The sequence below is a fragment of the Danio rerio genome, chromosome 10 (assembly GCF_052040795.2).
Source record: "Danio rerio strain M-AB ecotype USA chromosome 10, GRCz13ab, whole genome shotgun sequence".
NCBI classification, from domain to species: Eukaryota; Metazoa; Chordata; class Actinopteri; order Cypriniformes; family Danionidae; genus Danio; species Danio rerio.
In genome coordinates, this window is record NC_141030.1 from 35450943 (window position 1) to 35470559 (window position 19617).

A 19617-nucleotide genomic window follows, 5' to 3' on the forward strand; every position below is an offset into this window, starting at 1 on the left:
ACATATGGATCGTAAATTAGATTTATATTTATTCCCCTAAATTTCAACGCAATAAATCATGTATGGCAACAAAAGTGTGTTATATAATATATACATTGATTTATTATATCACTATCAAAAGAAGTATATATATTCACTTTCAATCAATTTTATCTATTCATACTTTTAGTTTTGTTTAAAATTAAATAGATTTAATTTGACCCAAAACATTTAAATTCTAGTGTACTGTATGTGTGTGCGTATGTTATCAATAGGCCCACACGGAATCTGCACACGCAGATTTCCGCAGATTTTTAGCCCATCAATAATTCTGTTTATTTACTTGAGTAAATGTGTGTAAATCTATATTAATTCAGTTTTTAAATTAATAACAGTAATATTATTGACTAAAATAAAAATCTTCATCTGATTTGTGTACAATGCAGTTTGTAGAGTAATATTTTCTATCTTTTAGTAGATATATTATATTAAAGACTTGCTTTTTTTTCCATATAAAGTGAATCTAATTGGATTTGCATTTTAAACATTAAATAAAAGTTAAAAAGGTTTTACTTTTTTATTTCATATATTAAGGTTTTAGTTATGATACTCCCAAAATAATTCAGCAGAAATCCGCAGATTTTTACCAAAATTCTCCACAGAAATAGCAAAAAACGTCCGCAGATTTTGTCTGGCCCTATCAATAATGCTTTTACATCAAAATTGCAGTGTAGTGAAATTGCAATAAATACATAAATAAATATTTAGTTTTGATAGTTGCAATTATTTGAGATGATAATGATATTTTTGGAGTGTAGTTGTCAATTAATTGCAAGTTAATCACATAAACAAAAACCAGTCACTGATTATCTTCTTTAATAAAATAGTTGTGTAAATTTAGCTAAATTAACAAAATGTAAATTAATATTTTTACTTAATTAAAAAAGCCATATGGGTCTATCCATTTATGATTCCAAGTTATAATAAATATATAAATCAATAAAATAAATATTATAAGTTGAAAAAGACAGTTTAAGGGTTGCTTAGTTGTTAAATAACAGTGAAAGTACCACAAACCACTTTAAAAATATTGGGTTATTCATTCATTCATTTTTCTTCAGCTTAGTTTCTAATTTATCAGAGGTCGCTACAGCAGAATGAACTGCCAACTATTCTGGCATATGTTTAACGCAGCATTTTATCAGCCGCAATCCAGTGTTGGGAAACACACACACACTCTCAGATTTAGATGCACACACATACACTAAGGCCAATTTACTTCATCAAATTCACCTATAGTGCATGTCTATGTGTAACGGAGGCCAACTAGTAAGTGCTTTGCAGGTAAACTTCTCTCCTCTGGTGCTCTAGTGACAGATGCTAGAGGTCACAGTCTTTAGCCTCGTTGTTAGAGCAATCAATTGTCATGCAGAAGGTCGCCGGTTCGATCCCAGCTCAGAGCAGGTTGTGTGCAGCAGGACCGGCAGGGTTACAATACATATGGACTGTGGGGGAAACCGGAGCACCCAGAGGAAACCCACGTGAACACTAGGAGAACATGCAAACTCCACACAGAAATGCCAACTGACCCAGCTGAGACTCAAACCAGTGACCTTGCTTTAAGTGCTAACCACTGAGCCACCATGCTGCCCATCTCTGTTTATAAATAATCTTAATTTAATTGTGCAAGTTACAGCCCAAATGGAGCCAGTTCATTTCATCTGTGGCCTTTTGGTTTCTTTCAATGCCTAAAAACATTGGTGAGAGGAAAACTAACACACCGGATTAATATTTATATTTGTCTTCTTTTGATAAACAATACAACTGACACTGTGTTTGAAAAAAATCTGGAAGGGATCCAACCCTAAAATCTGCTTTCCCCTTTGACCCAAGAGATCAAATGTTGATCAAGATTTTTTCCATGAAAGCAGATTAATTCCTTTATACATTCATAATGCGACTCAGTGTTTGATCCTCCTGTCCCACATACAGTATAGGCTAAATTTCTGATTTGACCGGCTTTATTCACCGATTGTCAATGCAAGCAATTACACCATCTATCATTGCTCATTTGTAATCGGGCTAAAGACAAGCCAGCCCAACATAAAGCAGAGGAAAATGTCCAATTCTAGTTGAGGATTAGAGCTTTTACACTTCAGGGAGGGGAATTGGACGTACACATAGCATCGAGGCTCTCACTCATACCTTTCGCTAATCCGAAAACAAGATGTTCGCCAGTTACGTCATCTATTTTTTTCGAAGTCCTAATGACAGAGGATTTGAAAAGCAGATTCACTTTTAAGAATCGTTGTGTGAGGTTTGTATTGCTTTCTCCGAAAGCCGAGTCGAAGTGTTTTGGACAAACTGGAGGAACAGGAGAACAAACGGGACGGCTGGATTCAGCTTCTGTACCTCCAGCTGGGGGAGTGTAAGTTGTTTCACGGCTTTTAACTTAAGTTTAAGGCTTTTTAAGGAGTGAATCTGGATTTGTGGTCTGTGATTTTTCACAAAAATAGGTGATTTTTGCTGCTTGGTCAAACTGCTTATTTAAAAAGAGCTGAAAGAATACAGTTCTTAAGTTTTTTTCTGGGACAACTTAATTGTTTTATGTTCAGTCCATTTATGTCCGTTACGTTAACTTAATCGATTTGTGTTGGGACAACATGAATGGCTTTAGTGGAACCTTTTTTTTTTTTTTTTTAGAGTGTAATGGTTTAATACAGGTGTACAGGTTACGTGTCGATTTTGTTGCCTATATTTTTTGTCTTTGCAGGTGATCTAACCAACATTGAATATTTTTTTAGGAAATATGTTTCTTAAGATGAAAGGCAGCTTAGTGGAGCAGTGTGTAGCACGACTTACAGCAAGAATGTCACTGGTTTGAGCTGGGTCAGTTGGCATTTCTGTGCAGAGTTTGCATGTTCTTCCCGTGTTTGCGTGGGTTTCCTTCAGGTGCTCCAGTTTCCCCCACAGTCCAAAGAATAAGCTAAATTGGCCATAGTGTATGTGTGTGAATGCAAGAGTGTATGAGTGTTTCCCAGTGTTGGGTTGCAGCTGGAAGGGCATCCACTGCGTAAAGCACATGGTCTTTCAGTCAGCGAGTTTAATGTCAGTATTTAGTGTTTGGAGGGTTTTAATCAGATTTTTGTGTTTGTTTTTTTCTCTGTGCAGGTGAGCTGGCCCAACTTGTGTTGCCTTATGAAAATGTGGATGTGATCCAAGGGAAGATGGTGGTGCTGCAGGCGTCATATTCGAGTACGGACTTTCAGAAAAACACAGTCGTCTGGAACTACATGCAGTCTGCTACCAGCACTGAAATGGTGATTGCCTTTTACTGTTTATTACTATATATTTGCAAAGTGTAAATTTGTATGTGGCAGTGACAGCCCAGCAGTGTAACATGCACAAATGTACACAAATAAGTTCTGCTTTTTAATATAATACATTTTATTAACTCATAACACACTTTATTTTTCTCAGATTATTTGATAAATGCTCTTTAAAATGATAATTTGTTTAGAAAATATAAATTAATTATGCTTGATTTGAATTAAACTGCCACACTGCTGAACAAATTTAAATAATACCTAATAAATAAGAATTTTGTGTAAAATTAAATATTGCTATGTATGAACTTATAAAAAAAAGTACAAATTGCTTATTATTAGCATTATAATTTGAGTCTTTAGTAACTAATAAGCAATTTATTAATTATTAGTACTAAATAATTGCAAAGGGTATTTGGGGTTGAAGGAAAAAAATTATTATGAATTAATTTAATGTTTTTTTGGTGGAGTAGTTGAGACATGCAGTGTTATAAAATACAGTGATATCACTTCAAATATGCATCAGGTAATTTTATGGATTAATTAAGCAGCTATAGTTTTTATCAATAATAGTCTATTAGTTTTATTGGTATGTTTTCAGTTTCAAATTTGAATTTAATTTAATTGTGTTGTCTTTCTGTTATTTGGAGTTCCCCGTTATGTTTTTATAGTCACAGATCAGACCCTTTTTCGGATCAGTCAAAAAGGGGAGGAAACAAATGTCATTTGCTTTCCATTTGTTACAAAAACATTTAAAATTATTTAAATATTAAAAATAAAATTAAGAAATAGTCTGCTCAGCTGAATAAAATTAAATAATAAAATATTCAGTGCTGGGAAAAATTATTGTGAAAATCGTTGTAAAAACAATGATAACGCTGATAACACTAAATGCAAGGCTTAATTTGCACCTCATTTTACCAATCCCCCTCTTCACCCTCCTCCCTCATCCGCTGTTCACTTTCAGTTTGTTCCGCGACTCCCCAACCCTCTTTTTGCTGCTAAAACCAACCCCCGCCCCAGCTCTTAACTTACGTCCACGACACCCCTCTGCTATCCCACCACCCACCCCGTTCTCCACTTTCATGCGCGACACCTCTACATACTCGGGTAGCATGCTGGATCTGTTACCGCGATCTGTTCTGGGACCTCGCAATTCACAAATTAAGCACTGGCTAAATGTATACGTCTAACAGTATAATTTGTACAACCCATATGGATTTTTAGTCTCATTTACAATAAATGACTCGGTTATTCACTCAAAAAAACATAATCTTTTATTGCTAGATGGATCATTTTTGAAGAATTATTCAGTGTCATATTTTTGATGGCTGGTTGTCGCCACCTATTGGTTAAATAATGTAATGGCTGCCTACAACTTTCATTTTTGAGCATCAATTTAAATGCATATGACAGTGATTTACCATAAACAATCACCATCATTTATAATTTGTTGTGTGGGTGTTGAGATCCCGATCTTGCATTAGTGCAGGCTAATCAAGACTACTTCTGTCATCATTATATTTAACAGGAAATCCCCAGTCTTGCTTTGATGCACGTGATTTGAATTACCCGAGAGGCGATCTCTCTGCAATCTTTACAAATTTAGGATTAATTCACAAGTTTAAAAAAATGTATTAATGCGGGTCACGTCTGTTCTGAACCGTAAGTCTTGATGCGAACAAACCGTATAGCTTCATAGTAATAACTTTTCAGAGGAAATATCCGAAAAAAATTTAAATGCATGTATTTCTCTATTGATAATAATCATAATACAAACTTTATGAAGTAATATAATTCATTAACTAGGCATGTTGTGGTTGATAATCAATGCGGTATCCTGTGTGGTGTGCATTTTATTTGACCTCATCATCAATCAGATTTCATAAATATCTGAAAATTATTTGAATGATTCATAGTGCTATCTGTCTTTAGGGTGGATCTCACTGATGTAATATAACGGTCACTCTCAGAGGTCAAGAGTGCGCACAGAATAAACCCTCTTCTCATGATCACAAGCTTTTCTCACGTGAAGCCAAAGGATTCAGCGTAGATTTATAATGAAATCCGATAATGTCATGTAGGAGCAAATTAGATTTGGAAGCAGTATTATCCATGGGACTGTAGTCATTCATGAGTTTTGTGCAGACGCCAGAAAGTTTAACACCATCTGTGCATGTTAGGATTTGGATTATGAATTTATCATTGTGAATTATTATTAATATTATTTTTAAAAGGTGTCAAAAGCTCCTAAATTATTATAGCACATCCCAAAGGTGCTCTTTTTGGGGACTGTGGAGGGAATTTAAGAATATTGAAATCATTGTTATGTTTAGACATATGCTGATAATCAATATAGTGTGAAAATGAACATGCACAATATTGATATAAATGTGAATAATTATTCTTTATTTTAACTTTTACAGAAGTATTCAGATTGTATTTGCAGTTGTGTAAAGAAAATTTAACAAATTTATCACAACCATTTTGATTTGTATATAGCAAATATGCACATTTCCAATATTTTAATCATTATATAAATATCATATATCATAATAACGCACAGCCCTGTTGGAGTTTATATCAATCAATACTGTAAAGTTGGAATTCTGAAGCTCCACTTTGTCATTTTGTATGTAAATGTAAACTTTTTATACATTTTCTCCACTTTCTATGTCATTTCTAGTGAGAAGTAAGTGTTGTAGTGAGCAAATATTAGTAACACTTTAATTAAAGTGCTAATTTTCACTATTAAATAGTGGCTTATTATTAAGATATTGGCTGTTTATTTGTACTTATACTTGTACATATTCTGTGTGATCTTATTCTACCTCTATCTATCTATTCTACACTACCTGACTAAAGTCTTATCGTCCATCCCAGTTTTAAGAGCAGCAAATAATAATTTGACTTCTAGTTGATCATTTGGAAAAGTGGCAGAAGGTAGATTTTTTAAATGAATCATCTGTTGAACTGCATCCCAGTCATCACAAATACTGCAGAAGACCTATTGGAACCCACATAGACCCAAGATTCTCACAGAAATCAGTCAAGTTTAGAAAAATCATGGTGAAAAATCATACAGTCAGTATGGGGCATGCGAGAGATCTGCCGTGCGAATGGCAACATCAACAGCCTGAGGTATCAAGACATTTGTGGTGCCCATTACATTACAAACCACAGGAGAGGGCAAATTCTTCAGCAGGATAGCACTCCTTCTCATACTTCAGTATCCAGAGTCCTCCAAGAACGCTTTCTTTGCCATTCCAGATGACTTTATTGACTAGTGATTTGAGTCATTGCAGAGATGTATGGATGCAGTCCTCCAAGCTCTTGGGAGTCATAAACAATATTCATTATTTTTCCACTGCACCATGACTTTATATTCTGTACTGTACAATATTTATGTTAATTGACAAGACTTTTGTCTAAGCAAAGTCAGACTTTACTGTCCAAACTAAATAATTAAAAATCAAGGCATGATCATATTTTATTTTGCTAAAATAAGCGTAATCTAGAGGCCTTTGCCTTTCATATAAATCACTTTTGATACCAAATGATCAACTAGAAGTCAAGTTATTATTTGTTGTTCCTAAAACTTGGATAGGCAACAAGACTTTTGTCATTTAGTGTATCTCTAATCCAATACCTAAACCCAACAACTGTCTCATTATTAAGCAAACAAAATAGAAATTTATTGAGCTAAATCACTCATATACTTATGTTTAGTCATTTTTAAAGATGTTAATAAAACTGAACCTGAAAGATCCTGAGAGAAAAGTTCATTTTAGAAGAAAATTTCAGATCGCACTTAAGAGGTGTTTACACCAGAATTTTTCAATTGCAGCTTAAAATAAAGTGTGACCCAAACATTCCATTATTTATCAAGAAAACTCTCCATTGTCTCCATGAGTAAGTCAACATGCTTTCTAAGAAACCTTTCTAAAAATGGGAAACAGCCTATGTATTTTTAATTAAGTCTAGAATGGATGCCCAGATGTATGGTTTGTCATCACAGAATCACATTTTATTTTATAATATTTATCATCTATTTCATATTGCCTGCAAGCTTAGAAAATCTTATTTTAAGAGCTAGTATAATACTGTGATTGAAAAAGTCCACTCTTGGCAGCAATTGTCTTTCATTTTGCATCATCACATGGTATCTCATTACTCTGTAAGAAAGCATTATCTGCAGATTGCAAAAATCCTCTATCCTGCGTTTTCTTCAGTTGAGATTAACTGAAGGATCAACTGATTTGAGTCTTTTAGACCTGTCCGCTGAGAAATCCAGTCCCCGCTGACAGATTAATGACCTTAAATCACTCACTTTTCTTTTTGTTTTTAACTGTATCTTTGCAGTACTTTAAAAAATACTCTTTTCTTTTTAATGTATTATATATTTTGGCCCCATAAGTAGGATTTGTTGTTGTAAATTTCTAATATGCAGAACAATTCCAGGATTATGGATGTGATATTTGCAGTAAAAACTTGAAACTTAAATCCACAGAAAATGTACAGTATGTGTACAGTGTATTGAAACACTTGTTTATATTTTTCAAAACAACCAACCACTGAGTTAAGGAATCAAAAATATCAAACTGTAAACATGTTTTATATTTTAATTGAGGGAAATAAGCGTGCATTATGGATGTGACCAAAGAAGTATGCAAATTTACAGCACAGTAATATGTAGACATTAAACTGCACAACACAAAATAAACAATGCTAATCAATAGGATAAGAGTTGTCTCTATATAACGACAATTTTTTTTAATTTTAATTTTACATTTTTTGCCTTTTATGAGGCATTTTTCATTTCAAGGTTGACATTTGGATGGAATTGCTCTGCTGCTTAACATTTGATGAATATTACTTAATAACTTTATTACTTATTAGGCCCACATAGAATTTGCACGCACAGAAATCAGCAGATTTTTAGCCCATCGAGTCTATATATTTGCTTGTGTAAATCTGTATAAATGTATATTTATCCAATCATTCATTAATTTATTCATTTTCTTTTCAGCTTAGTCCCTTTATTAATCTAAAGACAATTTAGCCTACCCAATTCACCTGTACCACATGTCTTTGGACTTTTGGGGGAAACCGGAGCACCCAGAAGAAACCCACGCGAACGCAGATTTATATTTAATTAGTTTTTAAATTACTAATTTTCTTTTCGGCTTAGTCCCTAATCTGGGATCGCCACAGGGGAATGAACCGCCAATTTATCCAGCATATATTTTACGCAGCGAATGCCCTTCCAGCTGCAACAAATCACTGGGAGATGATCACATGGGGAGAACTTGCAAACTCCACACAGAAACACCAACTGACCCAGCCAAGGCTTGAACCAGTGACCTTCTTGCTGTGAGGTCGAACATGCTACCCACTGCGCCACCATGCAACCTTTATGAAAATTTTCATATATACTATACAATTCAATACAGTACAGTTCAATACAGTTTGTAAAGGAATATTCTCTGTCTTTTAGTAGATATATTATATGTGAAACTTGCTTTGTTTACCCAAAAAGTGTATCTAATTGGATTTGATTTGTAAACATTAAAGAAAAGTTGATAAGGTACTGTATTATTTTTTTTATTTCATATATTAAGTTTTAGTTTTTATCCTCCCCAAATCATTACGTACAAATCAACAGATTTTTTTACAAAATAGCAGAAATAGATAAATACGTCCACAGATTCTGTCTGGCTGGTCTTAATACTTAATGAAAACTAGTCTAATAAAACATTTCTTGAGCACTAAATCAGCAAACCAGAATTATTTCTGAATGATATAAAAGAAGTCAGCATTTACATCAGTGAAAGAAATAACATTGAAATGTATTTTTAAATTATTTTACTGTTTTAACTAATCAATAAATGACTCTTTCATAGTTTATTATATACTGTAAATACATCTAAATTTTAAATATTTTTTTAAAGATATTTTTCTACTATAATTGTGATTGTCAAATTTCTTAATATTTATGTGGAAACCATGATACGCTTTTAATTGCATATTAATACCTATTTGTTGGTAAATCTCACCAAGCTTGTTTTTAAATATTTCTTCCTCATTTATTTATAATTGTGATCTCTCTCTCTGTCTTTCTTCAGATCATCTCATTCGTCAATGGAGACTTCAGCCATGGCACCTCACAGTTTGCTGGTCGAGTTGGTTTTTTCCACAATATGCCCAACACCAACCTGTCCCTGTACATTAACAACACCAAAGTATCAGACTCAGGGCGGTACGTGTGCCAGGTCATGATCCCCGGGGCCTCAGGACTCACTGGAACACTAAACCTTAATGTTAAAGGTGAATGCTCACTGCCACACTGTGCCAAACAACTGCAAAGTCATAAAACACACATTCTTCAGATGCATAAATGCACTTCATCACATAATCTACTTTTAGATCTGTTTTTGGTTAGTTAGAGCTAGTTTTGGAAGTAACAAATGTATTTTACAATCAAATTAACTCTATGAAGTGTTAAATAAACTGAAGTGAGCAACTGGTTGTTAAAGACATATTGGAAGACTTTTTCATGTGATGATATTAGAAATAACATGGAAAATGGTACATTATAAGTTTTTTATAAGTGACTGAATAATGTTGCCAGTTCATGCTAGAAAAAACACAGCAAGAAGTCACAAGGATCATAGTACAAATGTTGAATTATTAATGTTGCCAGATCATACTAGCAAAAAAAAAAAAAAAAAAAACTATAAGAAATTATGTAAACTAGGTTTAATTGACTTTTTTGTGTTGCTAGGGATTTTAAAAAAATAATTAATTAAATTATTGAGTTACACATGTTGCTTATTTGTGTTGCCAAATCATGCTAGCTAAAACAGCAAGAAATCAAAGAATGGGTTACGAGTCTTGGCACATTCATGTTGCCAGATCTTATTAGCAAAAAATAAATATATAAAAAAATAAAAATCAACAACAATAAGAAATTAGGTAAACTTGGTTTGATTGACTCTTTTATTTTGCTAGACATTTAAAAACAATGATTTAATTACATTTATGAGGTGCATTTTAAATTGTTTGTGTTGCCAAATCATGCTAAATAAAACAGCAAGAAATTAAAGAATAGGGGCAAGAGTCTTCATACATTCATGTTGCCAGATCATACCAGCAAAAAAACAAAAAAAAAAAACAATAAGAAATTATGTAAACTAGGTAGGCACTTTTATTTTGCTAGACATTTAAAAAAAAAACTGTAAATAATTAATTTAAGGGGTACACTTAAATGTTTGATTAACCTTTTTATGTTGCTAGGTGTTTTAAAAACTGTAATTAATTAAATTGAGGTACACTTGTTCACTTATTTGTGTTGCCAAATGATACTATATAAAACAGCAAGAAATCAAAGAATAGGGGTACGAGTCTTGATATATTCATGTTGCCAGATCATACTAGGAAAAAAAACAATAAGAAATTAGGTAAACTAGGTTTGATTAACCCTTTTATGTTGCTAGGTGTTTTAAAAACTATAATTAATTAAATTGAGGTACACTTGTTGACTTTTTTGTGTTGCCAAATCATGTAGATAAAACAGCAAGAAATCAAAGTATAGGGGTATGAGTCTTGACACATTCATGTTGCCAGATCATACTAGAAAAGCCAACAGGAAATCACAGTCAACCAACAGTTATTTGTGTTGCCAGATTTGGTAGAACAGCACAAAACCATAGGGGAAGGAGTATGAGTGTTGACTAATTTGTGTTGCCAAATAACCCTAGAATAAATCATTCCCTTGATAAAGTGGAGCATACTTTACAATACATTTCCCTAATGGGGAAGTGCTTAGGGCATGATGGGAAGTGTGTCTAAAAGTGAAGTGGAAGGCAGTGAGTCTAAACTCATCCATGTTTCCAGATCATGCTACAGGGGAAAAAACAACAACACTTTAATTTCTCCAGAAAATGTATTGCTTTATAAAGCAAATACAAAAAAAGCTTATAATAGTTGTACGTGGCAACACTTCTATAAAAAGAATATGATGACTTTGTTGAATGTGGCCAAATTAAAATTGTATAACGTAACAATTTACTGAAAGCATTTAGCCAAAAATGGATATCAAGTATACAGAAAGAGAAAGTTTGGATAGAAAGTGTCAATCATTTCAATGTGGGTGTCCTAAAACATTACAATCTGGATGTTAATATGATCATGAATACACATGCATACAATATGACCCATTCTGTCTCTTTCAGTACCTCCTTCTATACCGGTGTGTAAGGTTAAAGAAAAGCCTGTCCTTAAAGCAAACATTACTCTTTCCTGTAACTCCAATGAGGGTAAACCGGCCCCCAAATACAAGTGGATCAAAACCAGCCCCACATCAGAGGTCTTCTTCTCTCCTGCATTGAGTGAGTCTGTCTACTTTTATGTCTACTTAATTTTTCACCCAAATTAAAATGCACTCACCTTATTGTAATGTTGTAATGCATGGGGATTTTTATATCATACAGTTATATATGAAAAACACACTAAAACATTATATTAGCCATGTGACTTCAGATTTGGAATACAGCACTGGCCAATTTATGATGTCTTAAAACAAGTCCTTTCTGAAAATTTCAATTGAAAAAAACAAAAACAAAATAATAAATTCCTGCTTAAAACAAAAGTGAATAAAGTGATGTGTGTTTTGAACGGCATGAATGTGAGTAAATGATTTTAGGATTTTCATCTTTGCCTCGACTAACTAATCCTTTAAGCATGACGGGGAAACAGTTTGAGCCGAGATTAAACTTTAAAACCATATATTTGTCGACCATTATGTAATTTTAGAGTCATCAGTGGAATTATCAGCTACTGTTACCCTCTGATCTCTGTTTAATATTAAAAAAATGCGTTGTTATTTGTATTAGCGTGTAAGTTTGACTTTAACTTCACGCTTTGGTGTTATTGCAGATGAAACGGCAGGAACTTTAAAACTGAACAACCTAAGCAGTAACATGTCAGGGAAATATGTGTGCACTTCAACCAACTCTGCAGGAGAGGAGACCTGCTACATCAACCTGGAGGTCATCACATGTATGTACTGTTTTTTTATCATTACACTTCTGTCAAAACTCTGTCATGCTAACAACTTTCTAAACAGGTTAGAAACATGCTAAAAACAATTTTAAACATGTTAGCGATTTGTTAAACATACTAGCAACCTGTTAAAAAATTGTAGCCACACTAACAATATGCTAGCAAAAGATCCTTACTTGATTCTGATTGGTCAGTTATTCCATGAACTAATAAAAATATAGGCTCATCCAGGTACTTCGAATTATCTTTATTATATTTATATGCTTATCTTTCACACTGTTGTACTTGGCTGTTTGTCGCCATCTGGTGACTGTAAAATAACCATGTAGGTTAGTGTTGCTCATCGTTCATGCTGTTGTTCTTGGTGGTTTGTCGCCATCTTGTGCCTGAAAAATAAGCATGTAGGTTAGTGTAGGCCGCTTTTTTGTTTCTGTCAGCTTTGCTTAACTAAGGAGCTAAAAATTATTACAGCTCAGATCAATGTTTTGTGTTAAAAACATGTTAAAGATGGAGGGACGAGTATCTGCTGGAGCTAAACTTTCACACTCTATTGCTACACTCTAAAGCGGCCTGCTCCACAACCACCTCTCAGCCCACCCGGAAGAGCCCTCAGACTTTTGCCACACAGCCAGGGCCCAAACAACGCTCCATCCTCAGCTGGTGAACAAAACAACTCTCAGTGGTGTGCGTCAGGGGCCTGCTTACATAACAGTAGCCTATCTTTATCAAATGTTTACAGAACAAGCAGGAACCCAGTGTGCCTGTAGCTTTCTTCGCAGATATGTGTTGTATTACGTGACAAAAAACTGAAGAGTTCTTCAGGCCGTATAGCAAATCTTTCAAATCTGGTGTCGATTAAATGTAAATCTAAGACTACTGTAGGGAAAACAGCTAAAACTGTTAAGTTAGCACTTTTAAACATCAGATCACTCATCAAAAAGTCACTTTTAGTCAATGATTTTATCAGCACAAATTGCCTTGATTTTATGCTTTTAAATGAAACTTGGCTAGATGACAGTTGTAGCGCAGCGGTCCTGAATGAAACGGCTCCTTTAAACTTTGATTTTTGAGTGTTTGCAGAGCTAATAGGAGAGGTGGAGGCATCGCTGCCCTGTTTAAAGATGTCTATGAGTATAAACAAGTGTCATTTGGTGACTATTTGTCCTTTGAATATCTGAGTATAGCACTGAAGGGTGCTCCCCGCATTTTACTGATCATTTTCTACAGACCTCCAAAATATTCTCCAACTTTTTTTGATGATTTTACAGAGCTGGTATCAATTGTAACCTCTGAATTGGACTATTTTAGTATTGCTGAAGATTTTAATATTCACATTGATAATCCAGAAATCAATGCTGTAAAAGAACTGATGCCTGTTTTGAACACTTTTAATCTGTTCAAGGAACCACACACAATAGGTGTTGAGAAATAAATGAGAAATAAATACCATGTCCATTTCAAAGTTATACATAGAGCATACATAGCTCCTTATAAGAGATTTAAAATGAAACTGCAGTCTCACTACAGCTGTCATATCTGTAACACTGTATCCTCAGGTAATTTTCTTCATATGTTTTGGGAATGTCCAATTGTTGTCGACCTTTGGTCTCATGTAATTTCTGTTTTGTCCTTTTTTTACTACAAGTTGATTATGTGTCTAATTCAGGTTTATGTCTTCTCAATGATGATACTAATTTCTGTACAAGTACACTAAAGAAGAGAATGTTGTTTGCTGGTTTTACAGCTGCAAAGAAGGCAATAATACAAAATTGGTTTTCTCCGCACATGTGCAAAAACATTTTGGATTCATAGCCCCCTTAAAATAGTGACTTGTGAAGCTACAATAGCACAAATTAATAATGCTAGACCTAGTACCATTCATCCATGGCAATGATTTTCTTCCAGCATTTTGGACAATATAAAGGAATGACCATGTAAAGTTTTTTTTTTTCTCTCTTCTTTCAGATTGAAAATTGTTGATATGTCTGTTGCTCCCCCTCCCCTGTTTGTTTGTTTGTTTGTTTGTTTGTTTGTTTGTTTGTTTGTTTGTTTGTTTGTTTGTTTGTTTGTTTGTTTGTTTGAATGTCTTTTATTTTGTTATTCTAAAGTCAATAAAACGTTGATCACACACACACAAAAAAGAAATAAATACCCCATATGGTCAGTTGGCATTTCTATGTGGTGTTTGCATGTTCTCCCTGTGTTCGCGTGGGTTTCCTCCGAGTGATCTGGTTTTTCCCACAAGTCCAAAGACATGTGGTACAGGGGAATTGGGTAGGCTAAATCTACCATAGTGTATGTGTGTGAATGAGTGTGTGTGGATGTTTCCCAGTGATGGGTTGGAAGGGCATCCGCTGCGTAAAACATGTGCTGAAAAAGTTGCCGGTTCATTCCGCTGTCGCGACTCCAGATTAATAAAGGGACTAAGCCGAAAAGAAAATTAATGAATGAATATATATATATATAGGTATATCCTTTATCTACCTAGTCATGATTAAAAAACTACTACCTGCAGGTCACACTTTATAAAGTCTATATCAAAGTCTGTCTTTTTTCTGCAACACATTTGGGGTTTTAATTAAGATGAAAAGATTGAGATTAATTTTAAGATTTAAAAAAAGAAATGTGGTAAACACTAACTTTGTCTGTTCCTTTTGCACAGCGACAAATGCCGGAATGATCGCTGGCGTTACATTCGGCTGTATAGTGGCTCTCATCCTGATCGTTATCTTCCTCATCTTCATGTGGACGAGACGGAAAGACACCGAGGAGGATCTGGCCAATGACATCAAGTATGACGATTATCATTAATTGACTGAATCAATTATTTATGATTTATGTGGGCACTAAGTGTTTTTATGTGTTACAGGGAGGATGCTCAGGCTCCCAAACGCGTCTCGTGGGCCAAGAGTGGAACAGGCTCTGACATCATCTCTAAAAACGGCACCCTGTCCTCCATTCACACCAGCTCTTACCCACGAGATGCCCACAACCACCATCATTACCCTCACTCTGACACCGCGTCCATTATTACAGCCACAGGCAGCACAGCCGGATACCGTTCGCAACCTCCAGTCGATGCCACCCTGGAGCGCTCATTGCCAGGATACAACACCAACCCAGCCCCGACCCGTGGGCCATTTGGACCCCCTAGTAACAATGGAGGCTCCCAGCACACCTCCATGCCCCGGACAGCCCCTGCCCAGCCTCAGATTCCCCGTCCGCCTGTCCTTCCCACCACCGTAACTGCTGCCAATATCTCCCGCATGGGAGGGGTGCCCATTATGGTGCCAGCACAAAACCAAGCCGGCTCTCTGGTGTAGGACTAAATCACTTCTGCTGGAAGATCCGAAGAAGAAGAAAAAAAGAGTCTAATATCACACAAACTGAAGTCAATTGAAAAAACGGACTGGAATTGATAAGCTTATTGCCTCAGTATGGAAACAGGTTGATGTAGTTTTCTTTTTCTTAATATAAAAAATGTCAACAAATATATGTAAAGACGCTCATTTTATTGTTTTATAAATTCATAGTTTTCTACTGTTCAGAGAATCTTACAGAAATACGACTTTCTGTACTTTGGTAAACAAAAAGACACTGAGATGTTCGAGTTCTTCACTGTATTTTTTGTGCGCTTGTTGTTACTGCTTCACAGTCGTTCTTTTGCTAGCTAAAGATGCTGACTTGCCTTGATGAAAGCAAATGAAAGTTCTGTTCCATATTATTTGCAGACACTCCTAAATAAATTACGTTTACGTATGTTTAATATGCAGTCAATTGCGCATTGTTCATAGCAGCTTCAGTTAAAACAATGGTCTCAAACTCAGTTCCTGGAGGGCCACAGCTCTGCACAGTTTAGCTCAATAGTCTCTAGTACACCTTGATTAGTTGGCTCAGCTGTGTTTGATTAGGGTTGGAGCAAAACTGTGCAGAGCTGCGGCCCTCCAGGAATTGAGTTTGAGACCTATGAGCTAAAGGGAATGTCATTATGTGTGACATTGTTAAGTTGCTGTTTTTGCCTTTTGATGTTTCTTGGCCAAATATTTTTAAAAAACTAAATTATATTTATATGATACTGACTATGTACATGTGAACTCTAATTATGGACTTTCCTTTACCTTACTGTAAATAAGGTATTTATTTCTCATTGTAGGTCTGTGGTTATTTAAAGGCAGCAAATAAGTCCATTATGTTTATTGTATAGTACATACAAACCAGGCTTATTCTGAAAACGTACTGCTATATACATATCTGGAGAGCACCAAATATGTCCCAGGAGCTATATTTTTTTTTGCAGTTTTTGTTTTTGCAAATCCACCAGAGGCAAATTTCTTTCGCGAGTGCCATGTGCGCCTGTTGTTCTCGTGTAAATACACCAGAGGCCACTGTTGATTTTCTCACTGACTTACTGAATGACTGACTGACTGACTGACCGACCGATCGACTGAACCACCATCCTCCTTCCCTAAACCCAACCAATAGTGTTTTCAAAAGCACCAATTGACCCGCCCACCAACTTCCCTAAACCCAAGTGACAATTTTAAAAAGCAATCCAGAAAAAGAACAGCCCTCGCCTAATTTTTACCACGTTATCAAATTTTACCACATTCTCACCCTGTTATTTATTTGCTAATTTTATTCTTTGGATTCTGTTTCTGTCTTAGCTGCTTTCTGGAACCGTCCTTCACCAGACTCAAACTCCGTCGTAATAGTCAACTCCTCTTTACGTCTCAATTCCACCAACGTACATGGCGAGCTAACTGGTCAAACTGGTTACAGCGGGAGAGCGTCCATACAAAGGTAAACAATCAGCTGGTAAGCGAGAAAAGGAATGGCGCCTTACCGCCCTTGTGGTGGTTTTCTTGGTTTTTCTCTTACTAAATCAAACTCAGTCTGGAGGTTATGAATATCAGAAGAATATACTTTATTGTCGACAACAAAGGAGAACTTTCAGGAGACCCCCAGTAGCATCTCTGTCTGAAAAATTCTGTCTCACTCAGGTTCTGGCTCGTTTAAATAGTCTGTTTTTTTCCTTTGTTGTACATATGTCACACAAGATCCCTCCTGGTTTAACCCTTGACTCCAAATTCCACCTCTGTCATCTGTTTTTGTCTTAGTTCTACATTTATCACACACATTCCACCTAGGTTAACCCCTGACCTCAATTTCCACCTAGGTTAACCCCTGACCCAAACCTGGTAACTATATAACTTATCCAGTTCTTGTGAAATGGTAATTCTTCTAATGGTATGCAAGTCTACAAGCAGATTATATACATACACTTTGAATATATATATTAACTTCACACTTTAAAAAGCACAAGATCCACCTCAATCCCTCCTCTTAAGACTTTAAGTCTTAATATTCTTGCTTTTGGCCCATAGTGCAACTTCATGATCTAGCCCTCAGCCATATTACCTAATGACAAATATATGTCACAGTATTATTACAAATAACCAAATCATGTAATTGCACTTTGGAATAGAATCACGCCAAACCTCTGTGTCCTGTTCTGACGAGGACACAGTAAAAGACTTGATTCTATTTTGTTGATATCATCATAAAAGTAGTATTTTAAGCATACAATTAGTTATCTATTTGCTTCTGGGGGTCATGATTATTTAACATACAGTAAAGAATAAAACTAAAACAAAAAATAAACATGCACAATCTCCCAATCTAGGGTCACAACACAATATTCTAATCTAACATCCACACACAATCCGTAGAGTACGTTGATCTTCAGCCCAGATACTTTGCGTATCGTAGAGAGCCGCCGTTTTGGGGTAGAGGTTACTAGCACTTAGCACCCAAGGCATGGATCCTCTTCATCATCCTCTTCTTTATCTAAACTATAAAAATTTTTAGCACTAGTTCATCTTTTTGACCCTAAATCTGGCACATACTTGCGAGCATTCTTTGTTTCGTTCTAGCCTTAAAAAGTGTTGCTAAAGACTTTATGTTGACAGTTTATAACCTGAAGTTGTGGTGATTATCATCACTTGAATTTGTGGCACCTTCTGTATTTCTCACTCAGGTATATAATCAGAATTACTCTTTTAACTGTTCTGATGAACTGCTTCTGCCACACTTTGCAATTCGTTGGTTTGAGCTTTGGGATTTTCTGCCTCCTCTGTTTCCCGTTAACTTTCTCTTGTTGGAGCTTTTTCCTTTGGCTGTCTTGTGCTGTGGTCCCGATGGTACCCAGTTGATGGCATCCCCCTTGGCAATGTTGGCATAAGGTCCTTTTCTCCTGACTTCCCTCCACTTTCTCCAAAGCACCTCAGATATACTCGATCACCGAATTAATCTTCTGCTTTTGGTCCTTTCTGGTTTCCTGTACAGATATTGCTTTGCACATGGCAGTTAGTTTTCTCATAAAAGACCAAACTTCTTTCCAATACATTAGAAATGTTCTCCAAACATTCCACAAGGTTAAATACATGATTACATGCAAGGGTCGACCCAATAGTATTTCATGCAATGTTAGTTGCTTGTTTCTGTCAGTTTTCATGCAATCACTTATTAATGCAAAAGGTATAGTATTTTAACACATCTTGTTAAACTAGGCCTTGATGAATCATCTTTAGCTCTTTCAATCATTCCTTACAATTATGTGTAATTTCTCAATTTTCTTTATTTCCAATACTTTATCAATTCATTTATTTATCTATTCACTGAATCATATATCCACTTATTTATCTCCTTAATTACCTTTATTTACTTTAATTTACTTTAATTACTCTAATTTATTTTTAAATGCAGACACATTAAACTTATTTCTGAAGGTATTGCAAATCTGAGACTTCTCTTGTCTTAAATGTAATAACTGTTTCTTCTTCCCTGCTTTGCTAATGAAATTACCTTCACTCATCTACCACAACTGTCATGCCCAAAAGCTTGTATCTCTTGTCCTAAGCTAGCTTTATTATATCACAACACCCACAATCAAATTCTTGAATATCCCCTTAGGCCTATTGCTGATCTTTTACTCACATTCTACTTTGCACAAATGTCACATGTGGACAACAATTCACTAATCACTGCATTCAAAAAGGCGATCATTTTCCTTGGTGCTCAATTTTCTTTACCACTTCACCCTTGATTCAAACCATGTACATCTCAAATGCCAATCTATTAAAATGCTGTTGCCTCAACAATCTGTTCTTTGTATGTATTACATAAATCTTATTTGTCTTTTTCTTTCATCTCTAATACTACATATATTGTTCATGGAGACCAATATGTT

The 19617-nt window shown here is 35.2% G+C and overlaps 2 protein-coding genes across 8 annotated transcripts in view; one reads left to right on the forward strand and one right to left on the reverse strand.

The window, feature by feature from the left end:
• Positions 1-19617, reverse strand: part of robo3 (roundabout, axon guidance receptor, homolog 3 (Drosophila)) — a 494668-nt gene that overhangs the window by 414599 nt on the left and 60452 nt on the right. The gene's annotated exons all lie outside the window — the stretch shown is intronic.
• The window catches only part of esama (endothelial cell adhesion molecule a), a 90249-nt gene that overhangs the window by 64663 nt on the left and 5969 nt on the right, over positions 1-19617 (forward strand). Inside the window, exons 1-8 of one of the 7 annotated variants that reach the window (XR_015500584.1) lie at positions 1968-2407; positions 3151-3299; positions 9431-9632; positions 11540-11695; positions 12243-12365; positions 15031-15160; positions 15238-15442; positions 16317-17221. Coding sequence is in view for 4 of the 7 variants with exons in the window: in NM_001115066.2 (NP_001108538.2) it covers positions 3151-3299; positions 9431-9632; positions 11540-11695; positions 12243-12365; positions 15031-15160; positions 15238-15691 (1214 nt within the window). In the remaining 3 variants the exon portion in view is untranslated. Of the gene's footprint in view, positions 1-1967; positions 2408-3150; positions 3300-9430; positions 9633-11539; positions 11696-12242; positions 12366-15030; positions 15161-15237; positions 16135-16316; positions 17222-19617 lie in introns of those variants that run through there. The other 6 variants (XR_015500582.1, XR_015500583.1, XM_087269862.1 and 3 more) reach the window with 6 other exon arrangements.